The sequence below is a fragment of the Trichosurus vulpecula genome, chromosome 8, assembly GCF_011100635.1.
Source record: "Trichosurus vulpecula isolate mTriVul1 chromosome 8, mTriVul1.pri, whole genome shotgun sequence".
Taxonomy (NCBI): Eukaryota; Metazoa; Chordata; class Mammalia; order Diprotodontia; family Phalangeridae; genus Trichosurus; species Trichosurus vulpecula.
In genome coordinates this window covers 8,597,094-8,615,422 of record NC_050580.1, presented here as the reverse complement: position 1 = coordinate 8,615,422, position 18,329 = coordinate 8,597,094, and the positions used below count along the sequence as shown (strand labels likewise).

Sequence of the window (18,329 nt, the reverse complement as noted above, 5' to 3'; positions counted from 1 at the left end):
GATGTGACATTTTATCAAGAGAAGCAACATGCATGTAGCACATTGAATATAACGTATACTCAAAATAGAAACAGTGTGATCTTGGACGCAGGGTGCTAGCAATTGGGTGGAGGTAAGGACTGACTTCCTGATGGGGAGGGATACTTGATTGAGATTTGAAGGAGTCCAGGGATCCTACAAGGCAGCAGTGAGGAGGGAGTTCATTCGAGGCATGGGAATCAGCCCGTGCAAAGGTTAGAAATGGATGATGCCATGTTGTTTATGAAGAATAGTGGTCCAATGTACCAGGAACATGGCATAAATAAACAGAGTACACCTGGAAAGGTGGGAGGTGGCCAGGTTGTCAAGGCTGACATTGGTTGGGTCTTATGGATGATAGGGAGCCATTGGCAGAGTCTTGAGCAGTAAAGCCACATGGTCAGACCTGTACTTTAGGAAGACCAGTATGACATTATATGGTTTAGAAAGAGAAGAGCTGGTTGTAGGGAAACCAGTCAGGAGGCCTCTGCAGTACTCTTAAGTGAGAAGTGATGTCTCCTTGCTGCTTTGTAAGCAAGGTGAACCACCCATAGTTTTGATGTTGAACTCAAACCCTTCAGTCTTTATTAGAGAGAATTCAATTAGAATGCTGCAGACTTACCTTTGCAGCAAGTTTCTCTGATAAATATCTCATTTCCAGGATATGTAGGCAACTAATTCAAATTTAGTAGAGTAAAAGCCATTCCATAATTGATAAATGGTCAAAGGATACAAACATCAAATGTCAGAGCAAGAAATCCAAGCTGGCGACAGCCATTTTACAAAATGCTCTAAAGCACTAATAATTAGAGAAATGTACATTAAAACAACTCTGAGGTTCTACTTCACATCCATCAAACTGGCTAATGTGACTAAAAAGTGGAAAATGACAAACGCTGGAGAGGATGTGGGAAAACAGGCACACTAATGTGCTGTTGGTGGAACTGTTCCAGCCAATCTGGAAAGCACATTGGAACTTCCCCCAAAGTTATTAAATTGTGTCTGCTCTTTGACTCAATGATATCACCATTAGGTCTATGCTGCCAAACAGACTAAATGAAGAGGAAAAGGACCCATGTATATGAACATTTATAGTAACTCTTTTTGTGGTGGCAAAGAATTGGAAACTGAGGGGATGCCCACCAATTATGGAATGGAAAAACAAGTTACAGTATATAAAGGTGATTAAATACTATTTTCCTTTAAGAAATGGTGAAGGGAATGGTTTCATAGAAGCTTGAGAAAACTTGTATGAACTGACGCAGAGTGAAATGAGTAGAACCAGGGCAACAATTCATATAATAGCAATATTGTAAAGATAAACAACTTTGAAAGAGTTAAGAATTCTGTTATCACAATGACCAACCATGATTCCAGAGTACTCATGATGAAATAGGCTACCCACCTCTTGATATAAAGGGCACATTTTTTGGGACATAGAAAATACGGAAATTTATTTGTAATATGAATTTTGTTCTTTTTTTTTCCCAGTGAGGTAGGGGAAGTAGCTAAGAGGATGAGAATGTAGATCAGAATATAAAATAATATTGAATTTAAGAAAAAAGATTGTAGACACGGGGGGGGGGGGCAAGTCTTGTTTATGCCACCCTTTGTATACTCACCATTTAGCCCAGTGCCTGGCACAAGATTGGTACTTACTTATTTGTTGACTTTTTGATTTAGGCAAGAGGCTTCCACAGAAGGAAGGCACATTAATATGCTCTTGTAGCTATGAAGGGGTCAGATCTCTATGGAACTAATATGGAATTATGCAAAAAGAGTGACTGATTGTTCTTATCTTTTGACTCTGTTACCTCACAATTGCTCATCTACCCCTAGCAGGTCACACAGCCAAAAGAAAGCCCAAATATATACACAAAACTGTCCATAACCCCTCAGAGGTAGCAAAAAACTGCAAACAAAGTAGGTGCCCATCCACTGAGGAGTAGCTAAACACTCCATGGTACATGAATGTCATGGAACGTTATGGTGCCAAAGAAATGATGACTGAAGAAATCAGAAAATCACTGGAAGACTTGTATGAACTGATACGGAGTGAAATAATCAGCAGGGAAATACACAGTAATACTGATAATGAAAATGATGAGAACATTAAAAGGAAGCCAGTCTCTGCCTAAATTGAATAACTGTTCTTGGTCCTGGGGAATAGGTAATAGAACATATTTCCCTCCCTTTGTAGAGAACTGAAGGAATCCAAGAAAGTTGCATAAGATGCCATCAGTTGTTTTGGTTTAACTTTTTTTTCTCTTTCTAGCAAAGGCTCATTCTCGAGAGAGGGAAGGAAAGGGAGACTTGGTCAGAAATGACTATGATGTTAAAACCCCAACATGCCAGTAAACTTATTTAAGAAAGCAAAAGATGCTTCCATTGGCTTCACCCACTGGAAGGACACCCAGGACGATGGCTCTTTGGTGCTTCCTTGACAGGCAGAAGGGCTGCCTTCAAACAGTAGAAAGACTCGACCTGGCTTTTTGGATCCCAGGGTAGAGATGTAAACAGATCAGGTTCTTTGGCACAGCTGCTGAGCTCTGGTGGTATAGGAAAATTTTTGCAAATTATTATTTTTAATATAATCAGTGTTTTGTTTCCTGAGGCAACAAGGTGGAGGTGGGGAGAGGAGAACTGCTCACATGCTAATAAAGGTTTAGCTTCTGAAGCATCAAATTCTGTTTACTTGTGAAACGAATACCTCTCCCTTTCCATTGGGAAGAGAATTAGTATTCATTTACCTTTATCTGGCATTATTGGGTGTTAGTAGTGGGTACTCAGCCCTTCCCCCTCAGTGACTCTGGGGTCTCATTTTTGCTCATTGGTGTGCTGTGGTGTAAGGATGAATTGGGGAGGGGTGAAGCAGGGAAGCTTCAGGCACAGTCCCCCTGCTCACAGCATGGGCAGAAAATATCCACACCCCCTCCACCCTTAGGCTGGAAAGATGTAATGGGCTCCTTCCCCAGCCACAGGAGACCAGAGAATTTCATTCCTCCCAGCATCCACCCCCACATCCCCAGTGGAAAGTGAGCCCATGATGTAGTTGATAGAGAGGAAAAGGAGATAGTCCCTGGGCTGGGTGAATTTCTCTCCAGTGCTCCCCACCCCTCCCCCCTGCTCTTCCCTTAAGCCAGGAAAAACCCAGTGCAGGCAGGCCCTCTAATGCATTTCACTTCCAAAAACCCACTTTCTTGTCTGCTTTCCCCCATAAAGCCATGGCTGTGATTCATTTCTTGTTATCCCCCTTTGCCAGGTATGGGGACATGAGGAGGCAGATCGGCTTTGAAATCAGGGACATGTGGTACAACCTAGGTGAGTAGCTATGACTGCCCACGGCCTGGGCCTCCCGGTGTCTGTCTTGTCCTAGATGTTACCAAGTGGTTGTTGATTGAATGAATGAGTGAATGACGGATGGATGCATTGAGTAAATGGATCTATTATGGATGACCTCAATGGTATTTTTCATGGATGTCTCAAGAAAGGCAGTGTGGCCAGTTGGTCAGAACGTGGACTTTCTTTGAGATTCGGATGACCCTCCAAAATGTCTTTGCTGTATTAGAAACAAAGAGAGTTGGGATGAGCCCTGCATGAAGACATTCCTCCATTGAGGAAGGCACAAGTCCTCTTTGTTCTGAGTCTGTCCTTCTTCCTGAGATCTTTGCTCAAGAACTAACAGACTGCAGATGCATCTAGTTCAGCATCCTCATTTTCAGACAGGTAACCCGAGACCCAGGAATGTGCAGTGACTTGCCCAAGGTCACCCAGACCATAAACCTGGTACTCAGCTCCAGATCCAGGGCTCCATATGTGCATTGTAGCCAAACTATTTTCAGGAACTGAGCTGCTGAAGCCAAAATATAGGAAAAAGGAATGTGACAGATTGAAAAATGTGCAGGACACGTCCTTGTGGTCCATCTGTCCTGAACTGTGTTCACTTCTGAGTAAGCTGGTTGTGCAGTGGTCAGAGCACCGGGCCTCAAGTCAGGAAGCCCTGAGTTCAAATGTGGCTTCAGACACTTCCTATCTGTGTGACCCTGGGCAAGTCACTTCACTTGTATTTGCTTCAGTTTTGTTATTTGTAAAATGGGATAACAGCAGCACCTGCCTCGAAGGGTTGTTGTTAGGATCAAATGAACTAGCAATTGTAAAGTGCTTAGAGTAGTTCCTGGTACACAGTAAGCACTACATAAATGTTCATGCTGTTGTTATCATTAGTATTATTATCATTAATTATCATCGTCATTCTTATTACTATTAATGTTACCACCAGCCTGGACATTAATTTTGAAGCACTCAGCTCGGTGCCTGGCACATAGTAGGTTCTTAATAAACATTTCTTCCCTCCCCCCATTTTCCCGGAGGCCGTTGTGTACATTCTCTTCATCTTGTCCTCAGTTTTTGCAATAGATCTTCCCTCTAAAATTTTTTCTGTCCCTTCACGCTGGGTGTGGCCATAGAGCCCTTGGCTGGGAGTCAGGAAGAGGCGGCCTCCAGTGTTCTCTCAGACTCGTACTGCCTTGTGGCCCTAGGGAGCTCACTGGCAGGCTCTTGGCCTCGGTCTCTTCATCTTTAAAACAAAAGGTTGGACATGATGGCCTCTGAGCTCCTTCCCAGCTCTAACTTGGGGGTCCCGTGACCTTTCCAAAATCCTGCCCTTGAGCTCCTCACTCCACTGCCAGCCAGGAGGAGTGTTCTGTGACCCTACAATCTAAGGACTGAGGCAAAAATCCACTTGAGTTTAAAATAAAGGAGGGGCTTATTTTTTCCCTCATCTATAAAATGAGGATAATCTTCCCTGAGCCCCATCCTACCCCATCTCACAGGCCCACAATTTGTCAACCTGGACAGACTAGGAGAATGTGGTGTCCTCGGTGTCCTCATTTTGGGTCTTGAGAAGTTGTTGATCTCTTCAATGTAGACATCTCCCCCAACCATGTCTTCATAGCCCAGGGGAAGGGGGCTCCTCCAGACCTCCCAGGAGCCTTCCTCCAGATCCCTTCTCTAGTTTGACTTTACAGCTTCCCCAATAAAACACGCACTGATTTTGGATCCAACCCTTACAAGACATCAGTGCCCAGGTCCAAAGGCTGCCCTGTCTTAGGGTTTTTCCTCTGTCCTCTCACCATGAATTCTAGCTTGACTCCAAAGTCCTCCCCCCACCCCCCTTTACTCCGGCCAGGTTTCCTGTCTCGGACCCTGGACCAGTTAATCCACAGTAGCCAAGTTCCCAGTCCCAGCTACGGTGGGATCTCTGCTCTTTGCCAAAGATGTTCAGCTTAATCACACAGAAGGTGTCATTGCCCTCTTCATCCTCCGTGTTCCCAAAAGACTGCTTTCCTTCTCTTAGGTATCCAGAAATGAATAGGAAATAAAATGGCCACCCTAGGTATCTCCTCTCACTACTAGGAGTCTAGGTGGCCTTCCTGCTCTCTCTTGGAGGCATCTGGGGTGCCACAGTGCACAAAGCCTGGAAGACCCAAGTTCAAATGCAGCCTCAGACCCTTACTAGCTGGGTGACCCTGGGCAAGTCCCTTAACCTCTGTGTGCTTCAGGCATGCCATGTATAAAATGGGGCAACCTACCTCCCAGGGTTTTTGTGAGCTCAGATGTGATCATAATTGTAGGGCACTTAGCACAGTACCTGGCAAAGTAGGTGCTTAATAAATGCTTATTTCCTCCCTCCCTCTCCACCCACAATTTGGACATCTGGAGTGGGGAAGATAGCTTTCTACTAGTATTTGTAGGCTGTTGCATTGAAGCAGGTTTAGATGCTTTCTATTTGGCCTCAGAGGACAAAGCCTAGAACAACGGGAGGAAATTGCTAGGAGGGAGGTGGAGGCTTGGTGTGAGGAAGGACTTTCTAACAATCACAAATCCAGAGAGAATGGATGGCCTCCTGGATTCCCTCACGTTGGAGGGTCTGGGAGTCTCCTGAGCAACCCCTTGTCACAAATGTTGCAGGGAAAAGGCAGCCTCTTTTTCAGATTTGTATTACAACTAAAGGCCCTCTTCAGGCTCTCTCCCAGGTCCAGAATTTTGAGACTCTAGCACATTATAAATGGTGATGAAATCTAAAATAATCCTGTAGTTTCAGAGAGTTCTCGAATTCTAGAAATCAAAAAGGACATAAAGATGATCTAGTCCAAGCCCCTGTTTTCATCAAAGGCTGATGTTAGACTTTTAGCTTGTTAAGAATAAAAATCATCTTCCACCCATAGATTTACCTTCCATCTAAGTGGCTGCTGACATAAGCCAGGTTCCTTCCTAGGTGATCAATGGGAGCACATTTTATGCAGCTCTTCTCTCATCTTGTAGTTAGTCAACTGGGTATTGTCATAGTAAGAGCTGACATTTCTAGAGTCTATTAAGGTTTGTAGAACAATTTACATCTATTATCTTGGTTGATCCTCACAGCAACTGCTGTTTTACAGACAAGGAAACTAAGATTCAGGATGGTTAAGAGACTTGGGGTCATAATGAAACACCAGTGGTCATGGGGGTCAGTGCCATCAGTAGGTGTCACTTCTCTTCCTTACCCTCTTTCAATCACATTCTGTTACAACATTTAGCCTTCCAGTCTTCCTCTATCTTTCCCTTTTTCCTTCCTTCTTTCTTTTTTTCTTTCCTTCTTTCCTTCTTCCTTCCTTCCTTCCTTCCTTTCTTTTCTTTTTCTTTCTTTCTTTCTTTCTTTCTTTCTTTCTTTCTTTCTTTCTTTCTTTCTTTCCTTCCTTCCTCTCCTTCCTTCCTTCCTTCCTTCCTTTCTTTTCTTTTTCTTTCTTTCTTTCTTTCTTTCTTTCTTTCTTTCTTTCTTTCTTTCTTTCTTTCCTTCCTTCCTTTCTTTTCTCTTTCTTTCTTTCTTTCTTTCTTTCTTTCTTTCTTTCTTTCCTTCCTTCCTTCCTTCCTTCCTTCTTTGTTTCTTTCTTTCCTTCTTTCCTTCTTCCTTCCTTCCTTTCTTTCTTTCTTTCTTTCTTTCTTTCTTTCTTTCTTTCTTTCTTTCTTTCATTCTTTCTCTTCAATCCAATGACCCTGGCATCTTGGCTGTTCTACAAACAACACACTCCATTTCTCAGCACTGGATATTTCCTCTGGCTGTCCCCAGTGCTTGGAATGTTCTCCCTACTCATCTCAGCCTCCTGAGTCCTTTCAGTCCTGAGTGAAATCCCACCATCAACAGGAACCCTTTCCAATGCCTCTTAATCCCAGTGCTTTCTTTCTCTTAACTATTTCATCTTTATCCTATATATAACTTATTTGTACATATGTGTTTGCTGGTTATCTCCCCTATTGGATTGTGAGTTTCTTGAGGTTGGGGACTGTCTTTTGCCTTCTTTTATGAGCTCAGTTATTAGCACATGGCAGGTGCTTAATAAGTGTTTATTAATTGACCAACTGTCAGAGGTGGGATCAGAACCAGCTCACTTGCTACTCCACCTTTCTAGAAGACCCAGGACAGAATTTGGGCCAAGTGGGAGGGAGACTTTTTAGTGATAAACCCATATGTAGAATTGAAACCACCTAAGGGCAGGGATTGTCTCATTTTTGTCTATATATCTCTAGTGCCTTGGGCCCAAAGTGCATGACTAATAAATGGTTGTTCATCATTTGATTCTCTGGACCCTGAACCCCAGGGGTTGATCAGCCTCTGGGCCTTAGTACAGATAAAGGCTTCACTGGATCCTCAGTGACCTGATGAATGTGGCCTTCTGCATTTGGCTCACCAGGGAGCTCTAGGTGTGGCAGAAGTGTGGTAAGGTGGTGTGAACACTAGCTATGCAGTCAGAAGACTTATTCTATTTCTGGCTCACTGATGAATCACCTGAGTGACCCTTGTCAAGTCTTTTTCCTCCTCTGGGACTCCCTTCATCAGCTACAAACAAGAGAACAGGAAGAAATGACCCCCTTTGCTCTTTCTGGCTCTGTGTCTCCATGATTTGATGGCTGATGTGCCATCTTTTCTACAAACTCCTGAGATGAGTGAGAGGTCCATTAAGGTTTAATTTTGTTTTATCTATCTCCTCCTAAGTGGGGTTAGATTGGCACATTCATCATTTGCCGCAAAGGGCCCTTGGTGAAGCCAGCTAAGCAGGCTTTCTGCCAGAAAGGGGCCATATGTCTTTGCCATAGCACCTGGAGGCCAGGCTGAGGCTTGGTACGCTATCCAGCAGGATTACTGCACCTCGAAGTGTGACCGAGGGTTTGTGGAGACGCAGCTTTAGTCTTCATTGGACCGGCAGGTGGCAAAGCCTCAGCAGAGCTATCCTTTCCCATTCCTCAAGGGTGCTCCCAGTTTGCTTTGTCCGCCTGCCACGCCTGTTCAAAGCAGTGACCAGAGCAGCGATCCCCAGACTCCTTCACTGATATTGTCTGGCTAATGTCAAGACACCCCCACCACTTTTCTTCAGAGTGTGCATCGGCCTTGTTATTGTTTGTCCTTCGTTGTCAAGGAGAGCAAAGTTTTAAAATGAAAGCAAATGAACATGCTGAGAATTTGCCCATCAGTCAGGGGACTTTTTTTTTATATATAACTAAGGATACCATAGTGTGGTTAAAGTGAGAAAAATAGGGAAGATAAGAGATTGGATCACAAAACCAAGGTGAACAACCACTGGAGTCAATACACTAAGCAGCCTTAGTGGAGGTTCAGCTTCCTCAAGAAAGTAAAAGAGAGGATAGTTTTAGTGGATCCTTGAGATATGGAAGCTCATTGGGATGGAGTACAGGAGGCCCCAGGCCCTAGAACGCAGGGGGACCCATGGGAATCTCTCTTGGTGCCAGCCACAATCATTTTTCCTGGGTCACCATGGCCAAAAAACTCCTCACCTAGATTCCAGCCTCCTGGACGTGTCCTTTCCAAAGTTTGCTAGACAGCCTTGGATGACAGATTCTGATTCATCATGGAAGCTTCTCAGCTGATCAGTCCTTCCAGGACTTCCATGTCACTGGTCCAGGCTTAAAGGACTAGGCATCATCTCTGTATTAGCTTAGGACTGATGGCAGACATTAGTTGAAGAGACTCAGAAAAGAGGGGTTTTATTTCATTCATGATGTAGCTTCATGAAATCATTGGTGTGGTTTCTTGTTGTGACACACTCAGGCTTTTACATATCTCCTCACCAAATTAGAAATTGGAATATTTTTCAGAGCACTTGACTCCCTTAACGTTATCTGTGGCTCTTCCAAATGATGATGAAGTCAAGAGACTAAGATTTTTGATTTGCTGCCTAAAGGGTGTCCCTAAAATGGCAGATTTCTCATTTTTTCTTCTTCTTCATTTCTAATCTGAATATGATACCCAAGGAACAGGGTCCTAGAACCCTGACTCAGGCACTGGTGGAAGGCTCCCAGCTGCCAGCTTGATTTTTCTAAAACCCAGAACATAACCATGTCTCTTCTCTACTCAAAAATCACCAGGGACTCCCTGTCACCTCCAAGATAAAATGCAAAATTGTGGAAGAATCCCTCTCTTCCTTAGGTGAGTGTCCCAAGTACCACCCACCACATGAGGTCTTTCCAGCCCCTCCCAGGTGTTAATGCCTTTTTCTTTATAAAATTCCTCTGTATCTGCTTTGTGTTTCCTTACTTCTGTCCACAATTTGACCATGGGGTGGGGAAGGAAGGGAAGAGGGGGAGAGGGAGAGAATCTCTAGTTCTTTGTCCTTGTCTTTTCAACACCTGCTACTAATGGGCTTTGCTCTAAAGGGGGTGACTTTATAAATTTGTTGAATTGAATTATGAAGCTAGAGGCACCCAAGAGCAAATGGAAATAATTGCCTAGCTAATGCAAAGTTCAAAATTTAGTAATACCAGTTAAAGAGGACCTGACAGAGAAGGAAGAAAAACCCTACTCTGGGTTGGTTTCATGGAATTATAAAACTCTCCATTTTCAGTGTTAAAAGTAAATAAATGCATGGGAGCACCTGGCTAGCCAGCTCCCCAGCCATCGGCCCTAGGGAAGGAGAGCAGATCTCATTTGTTGAGAGTAAACCTAAGGAAGGCCACCCAAATAAGCATCTGTAGCCTCTGCTCCTGTGCTCCAGAGCTCTGCCTGCCTCTTGGAACCATTGACAAGGCTGGCTCTAGAAATTTATGGCAACATATCTCCATTTCCCCAGGTGAACACAGCCTGTTTTTCCCCTAAACTGTAGAGTTTTTTTTTAATGGATTTCGCTTGGGGAGCACATTGCTAAACTGGTCCAATCGTCAGTGCCAGGAAAATGAAAATATGAGGCTGATTGATATATTGATCATTTTCAAACTGGTCACCACCTATCCCTAGCTTAGAACCCACAACCCACAATGTTTTGGTCAAATATTCTCACCCATGAGCATGTGACAGTGAAAATGTCACAAGAGAAGCCAGCCCATCACCCTCCCCTGGACCAAGCATTCCACAGCTGCTGCCAGCAGGTTCTGCCAGGGAGAAAGGAGTGTTTTCCCCCTTCTCAGCCTGTCATATTTGGAGTCGAAAAGGAGAAATCAAAGGCAACCGCTCTCCTGAAATAAAAACACGATGCCATTATTACTCCACTCTGCGGCGATATATCAGAGCAGTGTCTGCTGTACAGCCAGCAGGAGAGCAGGCTCACGCAGAAGCCGCCTCAATTTACATTGTGCTCATTACGGCATAGGGCAGCCAATAAAATATATAGGATCGGGCCATAACAAATCCGCAAGCAGAAAGATCTTTATCCGCAGAGTTATTGCAAAATGGGAGGCCGGGAAGACTGGGGAGGGGTGGGTAGGGGGGCCTTCCGAATGATGAATTCAGTTCTGTCTGATTCAACACACATTAATTAAGCACCTACTGTATGCCATGGAGAGGAAGGGGTGTGGGGATAGAAGTCCCTGTTCTCAGACACTAACATTGTGTAGTTTGGAGACAGACCATTTGACTTAAGTGGGTTTGAATCGGTCCTCAAACTCTTAGAAGATGTTTAACCCTGGGCAGGGTCCCTAACCTCTGGGCCTTGGTTTCTTCATGTGTAAAGTGAAGGTGTTGCACTCAATGATCTCTAAGGGCCTCCTTCCAGCTGTAAGGCCAGGATTGGGATCTTGCCTGGGGGTAGGGGAAGGGCAAAGAGCCTTGGACTCTGAGTCAGGACCATGAGCCCCCATTTCCTACCTGTATGATCTTGGGCAGAGTCACAGGATTTCAGAGTTGGTGGGGACCAGTGGGGCCTGTACATGGATAAAAATCCCGTCTACATCAGCCCCATCATGGGTTTGTCCAAAGGGGGTTTCCACCTCATCTGAAGGAGCCCTCTCTACCCAAGGATACTCAGGAAGTTTTCCTGAAGTCAGACTCAAGTCTCTTTGTAGCTTTGCTCTCTGCTTTGCCTTTGAGGGCCGGGCAGAACAAAGCTGACCCCTCTTTCACAAGCCAGCCTGTCAGATATTGGGCGATACATCAGCTGCTTCCTTCCCCAGCATCGCAGCTTCTCTTCCTCAAGGCAGGCCCGTCTATGTCTTTGGGGTTCAGTGCTCAGCTGTAGTATTATGGGAATGGAACTGATAACTGATTAGGTCCCTCTGGGCTCTTGAAATCTCTGGTCTTAAATGACAAAGTAATCTGAAGAGGAAGAGAGTCCTCACGACTGGGTTGGGGGGTGTCGCAAAGCACTTAGTACAGAAGGGGGGGGCCTTGTCCCAAAGCTGAGACTCGGCAGAAGCTGGGGAAGAGGGGGGAGGCAAGGGAGATGGAAACAGCTGGGAGATCTATGCACTTGGAATTAGCTTATGGAGTGTATTTCTCACTGCCCTTTGACTGTGCCTGGGATCTGGGTTCACTTGATACGTTTCCCTGTCACCGACCATGGCCGTTTGAGTAAGGAGGGTGAGCCAGACCCTTGGTGATGCTGCTCATTTAGAGGCTGGCCACTGTTGCCACACAGTAGGTCAGTTTATGGCTAAGGGACAGGGTTGTCACTTGAAGGACTCAGAGTTTCTACCAGTTTGGAGGTGGGAATTGGCAGGAAGTAGGTGGCACCCAAAGCCAGGTCAGGTGGTCTGATCTCTTAGTGCCTTTGCTGCCCAACAGAACTCCTTGACCCTTGGGAAGGAAGCCCTCCCCTTGTCTGTAGAAGTTTATTTTGGTCCCTCGTGATTCCAGCCTGAGCTCATGAATTGTACTAGAAGGAAAGCAGGCTCCCTCAGTTCAGATGTCCAAGATACAGCTCCTCCAGGGGGATTTCCTTACCTCTCATCCAGCCTGGGGGACCTCAGAGTCTCCTCTGAATCACAGCTGGGACTTCCAGTAGAGCCCCTGTTTTCTCTGCCTCTAATAAGAGGCAGCCTCCCATCCCAAACTCCAGACCTCCTTGTTCCTGCCTAGTCTGTATCTCTGAGCCCAGAACAATAAAATCTCTGCAGCAGATGTACATCGCGGGGTCCCAGGCACAGCTGCTGATGAATAACTCTCTGTCACTGTCACCCCTTCCCTGAGACATTGGCTCTGACACCTCTGAAGCAGCCTACCAGAAAAATGTCCCCGAGAGTGTGAGCGGATAGCGTTTTTAAAAGAATGCTTTGCAGTACTTACATGCCTTTCAGAAATATTAAGTATCAGGGAAGGAGATATGTAGTGGGAATGAGTCTGGTCACATCTTTATTGGCCTTAGATAAAATATGAATGATTTCTAAAAAGTTGCAAATGAGATTTCAGGTCTAGTCAGGTTTCTTCCACCGAAGGTTACGTTTTTAAATTTTCACCTATGGAAAAATGGAGTCATGTAAGTGTGATCCATGAGAACTGGCTTGTAGATAATGAGGTTTATCTGGCACTTTGGAATTTGTGAATGGCCAAGTTTGTGTTCTTAATTACCTCTGGAGATATTTTTTTACCTGAATGTTAAATAACAATAAATAAAAATAAATCCTTTACTTCTGTCCTTCTCTCTTAGGTTCCAATATCCAAGGAGAACTGACAGACCCAGGAAAATATCCCTAACTACCTATGTTCATAAAAGAATATCCAAAACAATTCATTTTAACAATCACATTTATTATGTTTCATTCTTTTATAGATTTAAAGGGAATAAAATTGATTTATATGTATTTATATATATAGATGTATGTGTATATGTATATATACATATATATGTGTGTGTGTGCATATATATACATATATATCTATATATCTTTATATGTATGTGTATATATATATATATATATATATATACATATTTAGCTAAGAAATTCCTTCCCCAACTGCTGCCCTAAGGTTCAGAGAGAGAAAAAGATAAGAGCCAGACTGTCAAAAGCTGGGTTCTTTCTCCCCAGGAGGCTCTCTTCTCTACTGTCAGGGGTCACACTCAGGAGTGCCTTGGCGGATTTCAGCCAATCTTTGTCTGGGCAACGGCAAGTTGTCCCCTAGCTCCTTCAGGGAAAACCCCCTGATCTAGTCCTCTCCTCCCCTATTTTACAGATGAACAAACTGAGGCCCAGGAGGTTAAGTGATTTACCCAAGGTGACGCAGTCAGGAGGCGTCACATATGGTGTTTGAACCTGGTCAGTGCCTTTTCACCTGTGCCTCAGAAAGGCAAAAATCATGGGACTGAGATCATGCGAATGAACAGTTCGGCTCGCCTGCTGGGCCAGCCATAGGGGAAGGCACAGATGCTTTTCCTGCTTTGGGGACATCTTCCAGAATATCCCAGAAAGCAGTCTGCAGCATCTAGAGAGGAAGCTGGCCAACCATTGTTCTGTGACTCGCTCAGGGTCATGGAGAGGGAGGACAACGAGTATTCATGAAGCGCTCACTCTGTGCCTGGCATGATGCTAAGTGTTTTACAAGATGATCTCCCTGTACACTCACCACAACCCTGAGGGGCAGGAGCTATTATTAGACTCCTTTTACAGATGAGGGACCTGAGGCAAACAGGGAGAAGTGACTTGCCCAAGGTCATGCAGCTAGTGTCTGAGACTGTATTTGAACTCAGGCCTTTTGGACTCCAGGATTAGGTAAGAGGCAGGACTCAAACCCGTGTCTTTCCGACTCCTGGGTGAGCCCTCTTCTTTTTCCCCAAGCCACCTCTTGATCAGGATCCTGTGGGTTCAAATCCCAGGCCTGATATTTGCCATGTATGTTCCTGAGCAAGGTGTTCTCTGAGCTTCCCACAGTTCTGAGGGTCTTACCTGCCCAGGTCTAGAAAGGGTAGAGTTCACTTGTTGGAGGAAGGACTTCTGCACCAGGAATCCCCTGTCTGAAGGATGCTGTAGACCCATGGCCTGAGGTTTGCATGTTCATGTAACTTCACATTTCCCATGTCATTGGGTTTGCAAAGGGTTTTCCTCCCAGTCAGCCCTAGGCTATAGCCAGAAGGAACATTTTTGGTTTTCTCATTCATCTGCTTCCTCTTGGGGACAGGAAACTGAGACCCCAATTCAACAATTTGTCCACAGTAACCAAGTAGTCATGGACAAAACCAGTTCAATTCATTGAGCATTTCAGAGTTACCAGTTTAGATCTGGAAAGGACCTTCAAGGTTGTCTGGTACGGTCCCCTCATTTAACAGGGGAGGAAACTGAGATGTGAGGGGGAGGGGAGGAGGAGGGCCCTGGCCAAGGTCATACAGGTAAGAATGGAGCAGGCCCAGGAATGAAGCCTCCACTCTGCAATTGGGCCAAGGTTAGGAACCAAAAAGGCCAAGGCAAACACAGAGACTGACTGTGTGCTGGGAGGGTGTAGACTGATCTTTGGGTCTCTTCTCTGCTTCATTAACTCATTGATTTTGTAGCTCATTCTCTTTATCAATCTGGAATAGCTTTTCTGTATTTGTGTAAAGGTCTTATGCCATGTTGAATGGTTTTAATCATTGAACTAATAACATTTGAAACGGCTCACTTCTGTGCCTGCTCTAGCTCAGAAATGCTGTTGAGAACCTTTAGAAATGGGAGCTCGTTGTGTATGGAGTGCTGGGCCTGCAGCCTTCTTGGTCACAAGGATATTCATTCTAGACTTAAATTCTTCACTTCGCAATGGGGAATTCCTCATTAATTCTCAATAATGCACTTGTGTGTCCTAAGGTCAACATAAGATCAAGTTCATCCCAGAGATGGTGGGTCCAATCTTGGAGATGACGTTAATTCCAGAGACGGAGCTTCGCAAGGCAACCATCCCCATCTTCTTCGACATGATGCAGTGTGAATTTCATTCTACCAGAAGCTTCCAAATGGTGAGAACCAAATGTTGTTGGGCAGAGGCCAAAAAAGAGGGCCAGCATGGGCCATCTTTGCCCTTTATCAGGGAACCACAGTCCAGGAATTGGGGACAGCCAGTACAAAGGCCAGGAGGTAGGAAATAGAGCAACGAGGGTAAGGAATAAGTAGGACAAGGCAGCTGGATCGCAGAGTCCATGAAAGGAAGTAAAGTAATAATAGCTACCATTTTGTTATTGCCGTAAGACTTGCAAAGCATTTTACAAATATTATCTTATCTGATCATCAATCAAACCAACCCTGGGAGGTTGGTACCATTATTATCTGTATTTTACAATTGAAGAATATGAAGTATCACAGAGGTCAAGTGACTTGCACAATGTCACCTAGCTAGTTAAGTGTCTGTGACCAGATTTGAATTAGGATCTTAATAGTCAATAAGCATTTATTAAACACCTACTATGTGCCAGGCACTGTACTAAGTCACAAGGAAAGGTGAAAGACAGTTCCTTACATTGACAAGCTCACAGTCTAATAGAGGAGACACATGCATACATCCATGCATAAGCCAGGTGCACGCAGGAGAAATGGAGAAAGTCCATGTAGGGAAGGCACCAGCATGGAGGGGGATCAGGAAAGACATCGATTTGAATTAAACTGAGCTTAGCACTGGCTCCGGCAGAAGCCTGGTGAAATGACAGTAGAAATGAAAACTCCTGCATTTTACCCGACTAACATTTGGAATTTAATCAAACAACTGCATTGTCGTATAGGGCTAATGGCTGTGCTTCTGCTCATTGATATTCCTCCTAGAATCTGTGATCTAGGCCACTTCCTCAGATGGGAGCTCTCATGGAATTTGATGAGTATGATTATCTCTAATCCTAAGTTAGCAAGACGGAAACAGAGAGTGCGTTAAGTGGGCAACTCAACAAGCAGTTATTAAGTGCCTGCTGTTTGCTAGGCACGGTGCTTAGTGCTGAGAATACAAAGAAAGACAAAAACAGCCCTGCCTTCAAAGGGCCTATATCCTAATAGGAGAGGAGAAGGCACTGGCATTCGGGGAGGGTGGGGATTGAACCGAGTTGGAAAGAAGCCAGGGAAGTGAAGGAAGAGGCAGGACTAGGAGGAAGAACATTCCGGTGGCAGGGTCAGCCAGAGAAGAGGCTAAGAGGTGGAGTCAGAAGATGAAGAATTGGGTTCGTGGAGCAGTGAATGGGCCCATGGAGCTGGTCCTTAGAGTCTGTGGAGGGCATATTGTGTAAGAAGATGGGAACAGCAAGAAAGGACCAGTTTTGAAGGGCTTTGAATGTCAAACAGAAAACTTAATATTTGATCCTGGAGGCGAGGGGGAGCCACTGGAGTTTACTGAGGAAGGCAGAATGAGGAGTAAAGGTTTACTCCAAGCATTCAGATTTGAGTGACAATCTGAGGTTTCAGATCTGAGTGACTGGGAGGAAGATGATGCCCTGACCAGTGCATTAAACTGGAGGTGGGGTCAGGATGGCCAAGTGAAGCTCACAACTGCCAAACTTCCTCCAAACCTCACCTACGAAATGACCACAGAAAGTGCTCAATTGAATTCTGAGCAGAAAATCCAACAAAAAGTCATAGTGTGATTCCCTTTTCCAGACCAGGGCAACTTTAGGAGACAGAAGGAGAGGTCTGCAGACCCTGGGGTAGGGGCTGGCTGGGAGTATAGTGTGCAGCAGAGATGGTACCAGCTGTGGGCCTTCGAGGTGACACCTGCAGCAAAAGCAGCAAGCATGCCTAATGTAGGGAACAGTAAGGGGACTGAGCCTCTGAACAGAAAGAGGCTCCAGAGGGTCCCTGCACTGATACTGGGCACGGGATTTGTCCCATTTGGCAATTCCAGAACCTACCCAGTTCTAGGGTGGAGAGGAGCTGCGGCAGTCTTGAGGGAGCAGGGCCCTACCCAGATAAGGAAAATAGTGCAGACCAGGAGGCCAGTGACCAGACCGCTCCCTAGTTCACACCACCTTTAAAGCATGAACAATCAGCAATAAATGAACCTGGTGACAGGGAAGCTCAAGATACAACCTCAGAAAAAGACAGAGTAAAAAAAGAGAAGGATAAATGAAGAGACTAGGAAGAAGGGAAATACACAGTTGGCTATCATAACTGAAAGTGAATGGGATGAGCTTACCCAGAAAATGGAAGCAGATGGCAGAATGAGTTAAAAACCAGAATCCAACAATATATTGTCTACAGGAGACACACTTGAAACAGAAAGACACACACAGTGTTAAAATAAGGGATGGGGAAAAAATGTATTATGCTCCAGCTGACTTGAAAAAAAGACAGGGAGCAAAATAATTTCAGACAAAGCAAAAGCAAAAATAGACCTAATTAAAACAGATATTCAGGGAAGCTACATTTTCATAAAAGATATCATAAACAATGAATTAACGTTAAGACTGAGTATATATGCACCAAATGACGTGGCATCCAAATTATTCAAGGAAAAGTTACTGGAGAAAATAGACAGTAAAGATATACTAGGCCTCCATTTACTCCTCTCAGGACTAGATAGAATTAACCATAATGTAAACAAGGAAGACATTAAGAAGATGAATAAAATTTTAGAAAAGTTAAATAGAGTAGACCTATGGAGAATATTTAATGAGAAAATAAAGGAATATACCTATTTCTCAGCTGTGCATGGCACCTTCATAAAATGACCGTGTATTAAGGCATAAAAATTGCAGAAAAGGCAAAAATGTTAAACGCACCCTTTTAAGGCCATAATTCAGTGTATGCATATGTATATATATATATATATGCATATATATATGTGTGTGTGTGTGTATACATACATATATATGTATGTATATTCAATGAAAGGCCTTTGAATAATAGATTAAACATCAATTGGAAACTAAATAGCCTAATTCTGAATAATACATGGTTCAAAAAGCAAATCATAGAAACAGTAATTTCATTGGATAACTACAACAATGAGACAACAAACTGAAGTTTGTAGAGTGCAGTCAAAGTAGTACTTATGGCAAAATTTATATCTCTAAAAGCTTACAACAATTTAAAAAGAAAGAAGGAAGGAAAGAAAGAAAAATCATATCAACAAATTAGGCATGTAACTAAAAAACTAGAACAATTAAAAATCC

At 44.2% G+C, this 18,329-nt stretch overlaps 1 protein-coding gene across 2 annotated transcripts in view; it reads left to right on the top strand.

Moving 5' to 3' along the window:
• Positions 1 to 18,329, top strand: part of DOCK1 (dedicator of cytokinesis 1) — a 604,993-nt gene that overhangs the window by 485,921 nt on the left and 100,743 nt on the right. For both annotated transcript variants that reach the window (XM_036734505.1, XM_036734504.1), the window contains exons 32-33: positions 3,281 to 3,339; positions 15,052 to 15,200. In XM_036734505.1, coding sequence (XP_036590400.1) covers positions 3,281 to 3,339; positions 15,052 to 15,200 — 208 coding nt within the window. The remainder of the gene's footprint in view (positions 1 to 3,280; positions 3,340 to 15,051; positions 15,201 to 18,329) is intronic.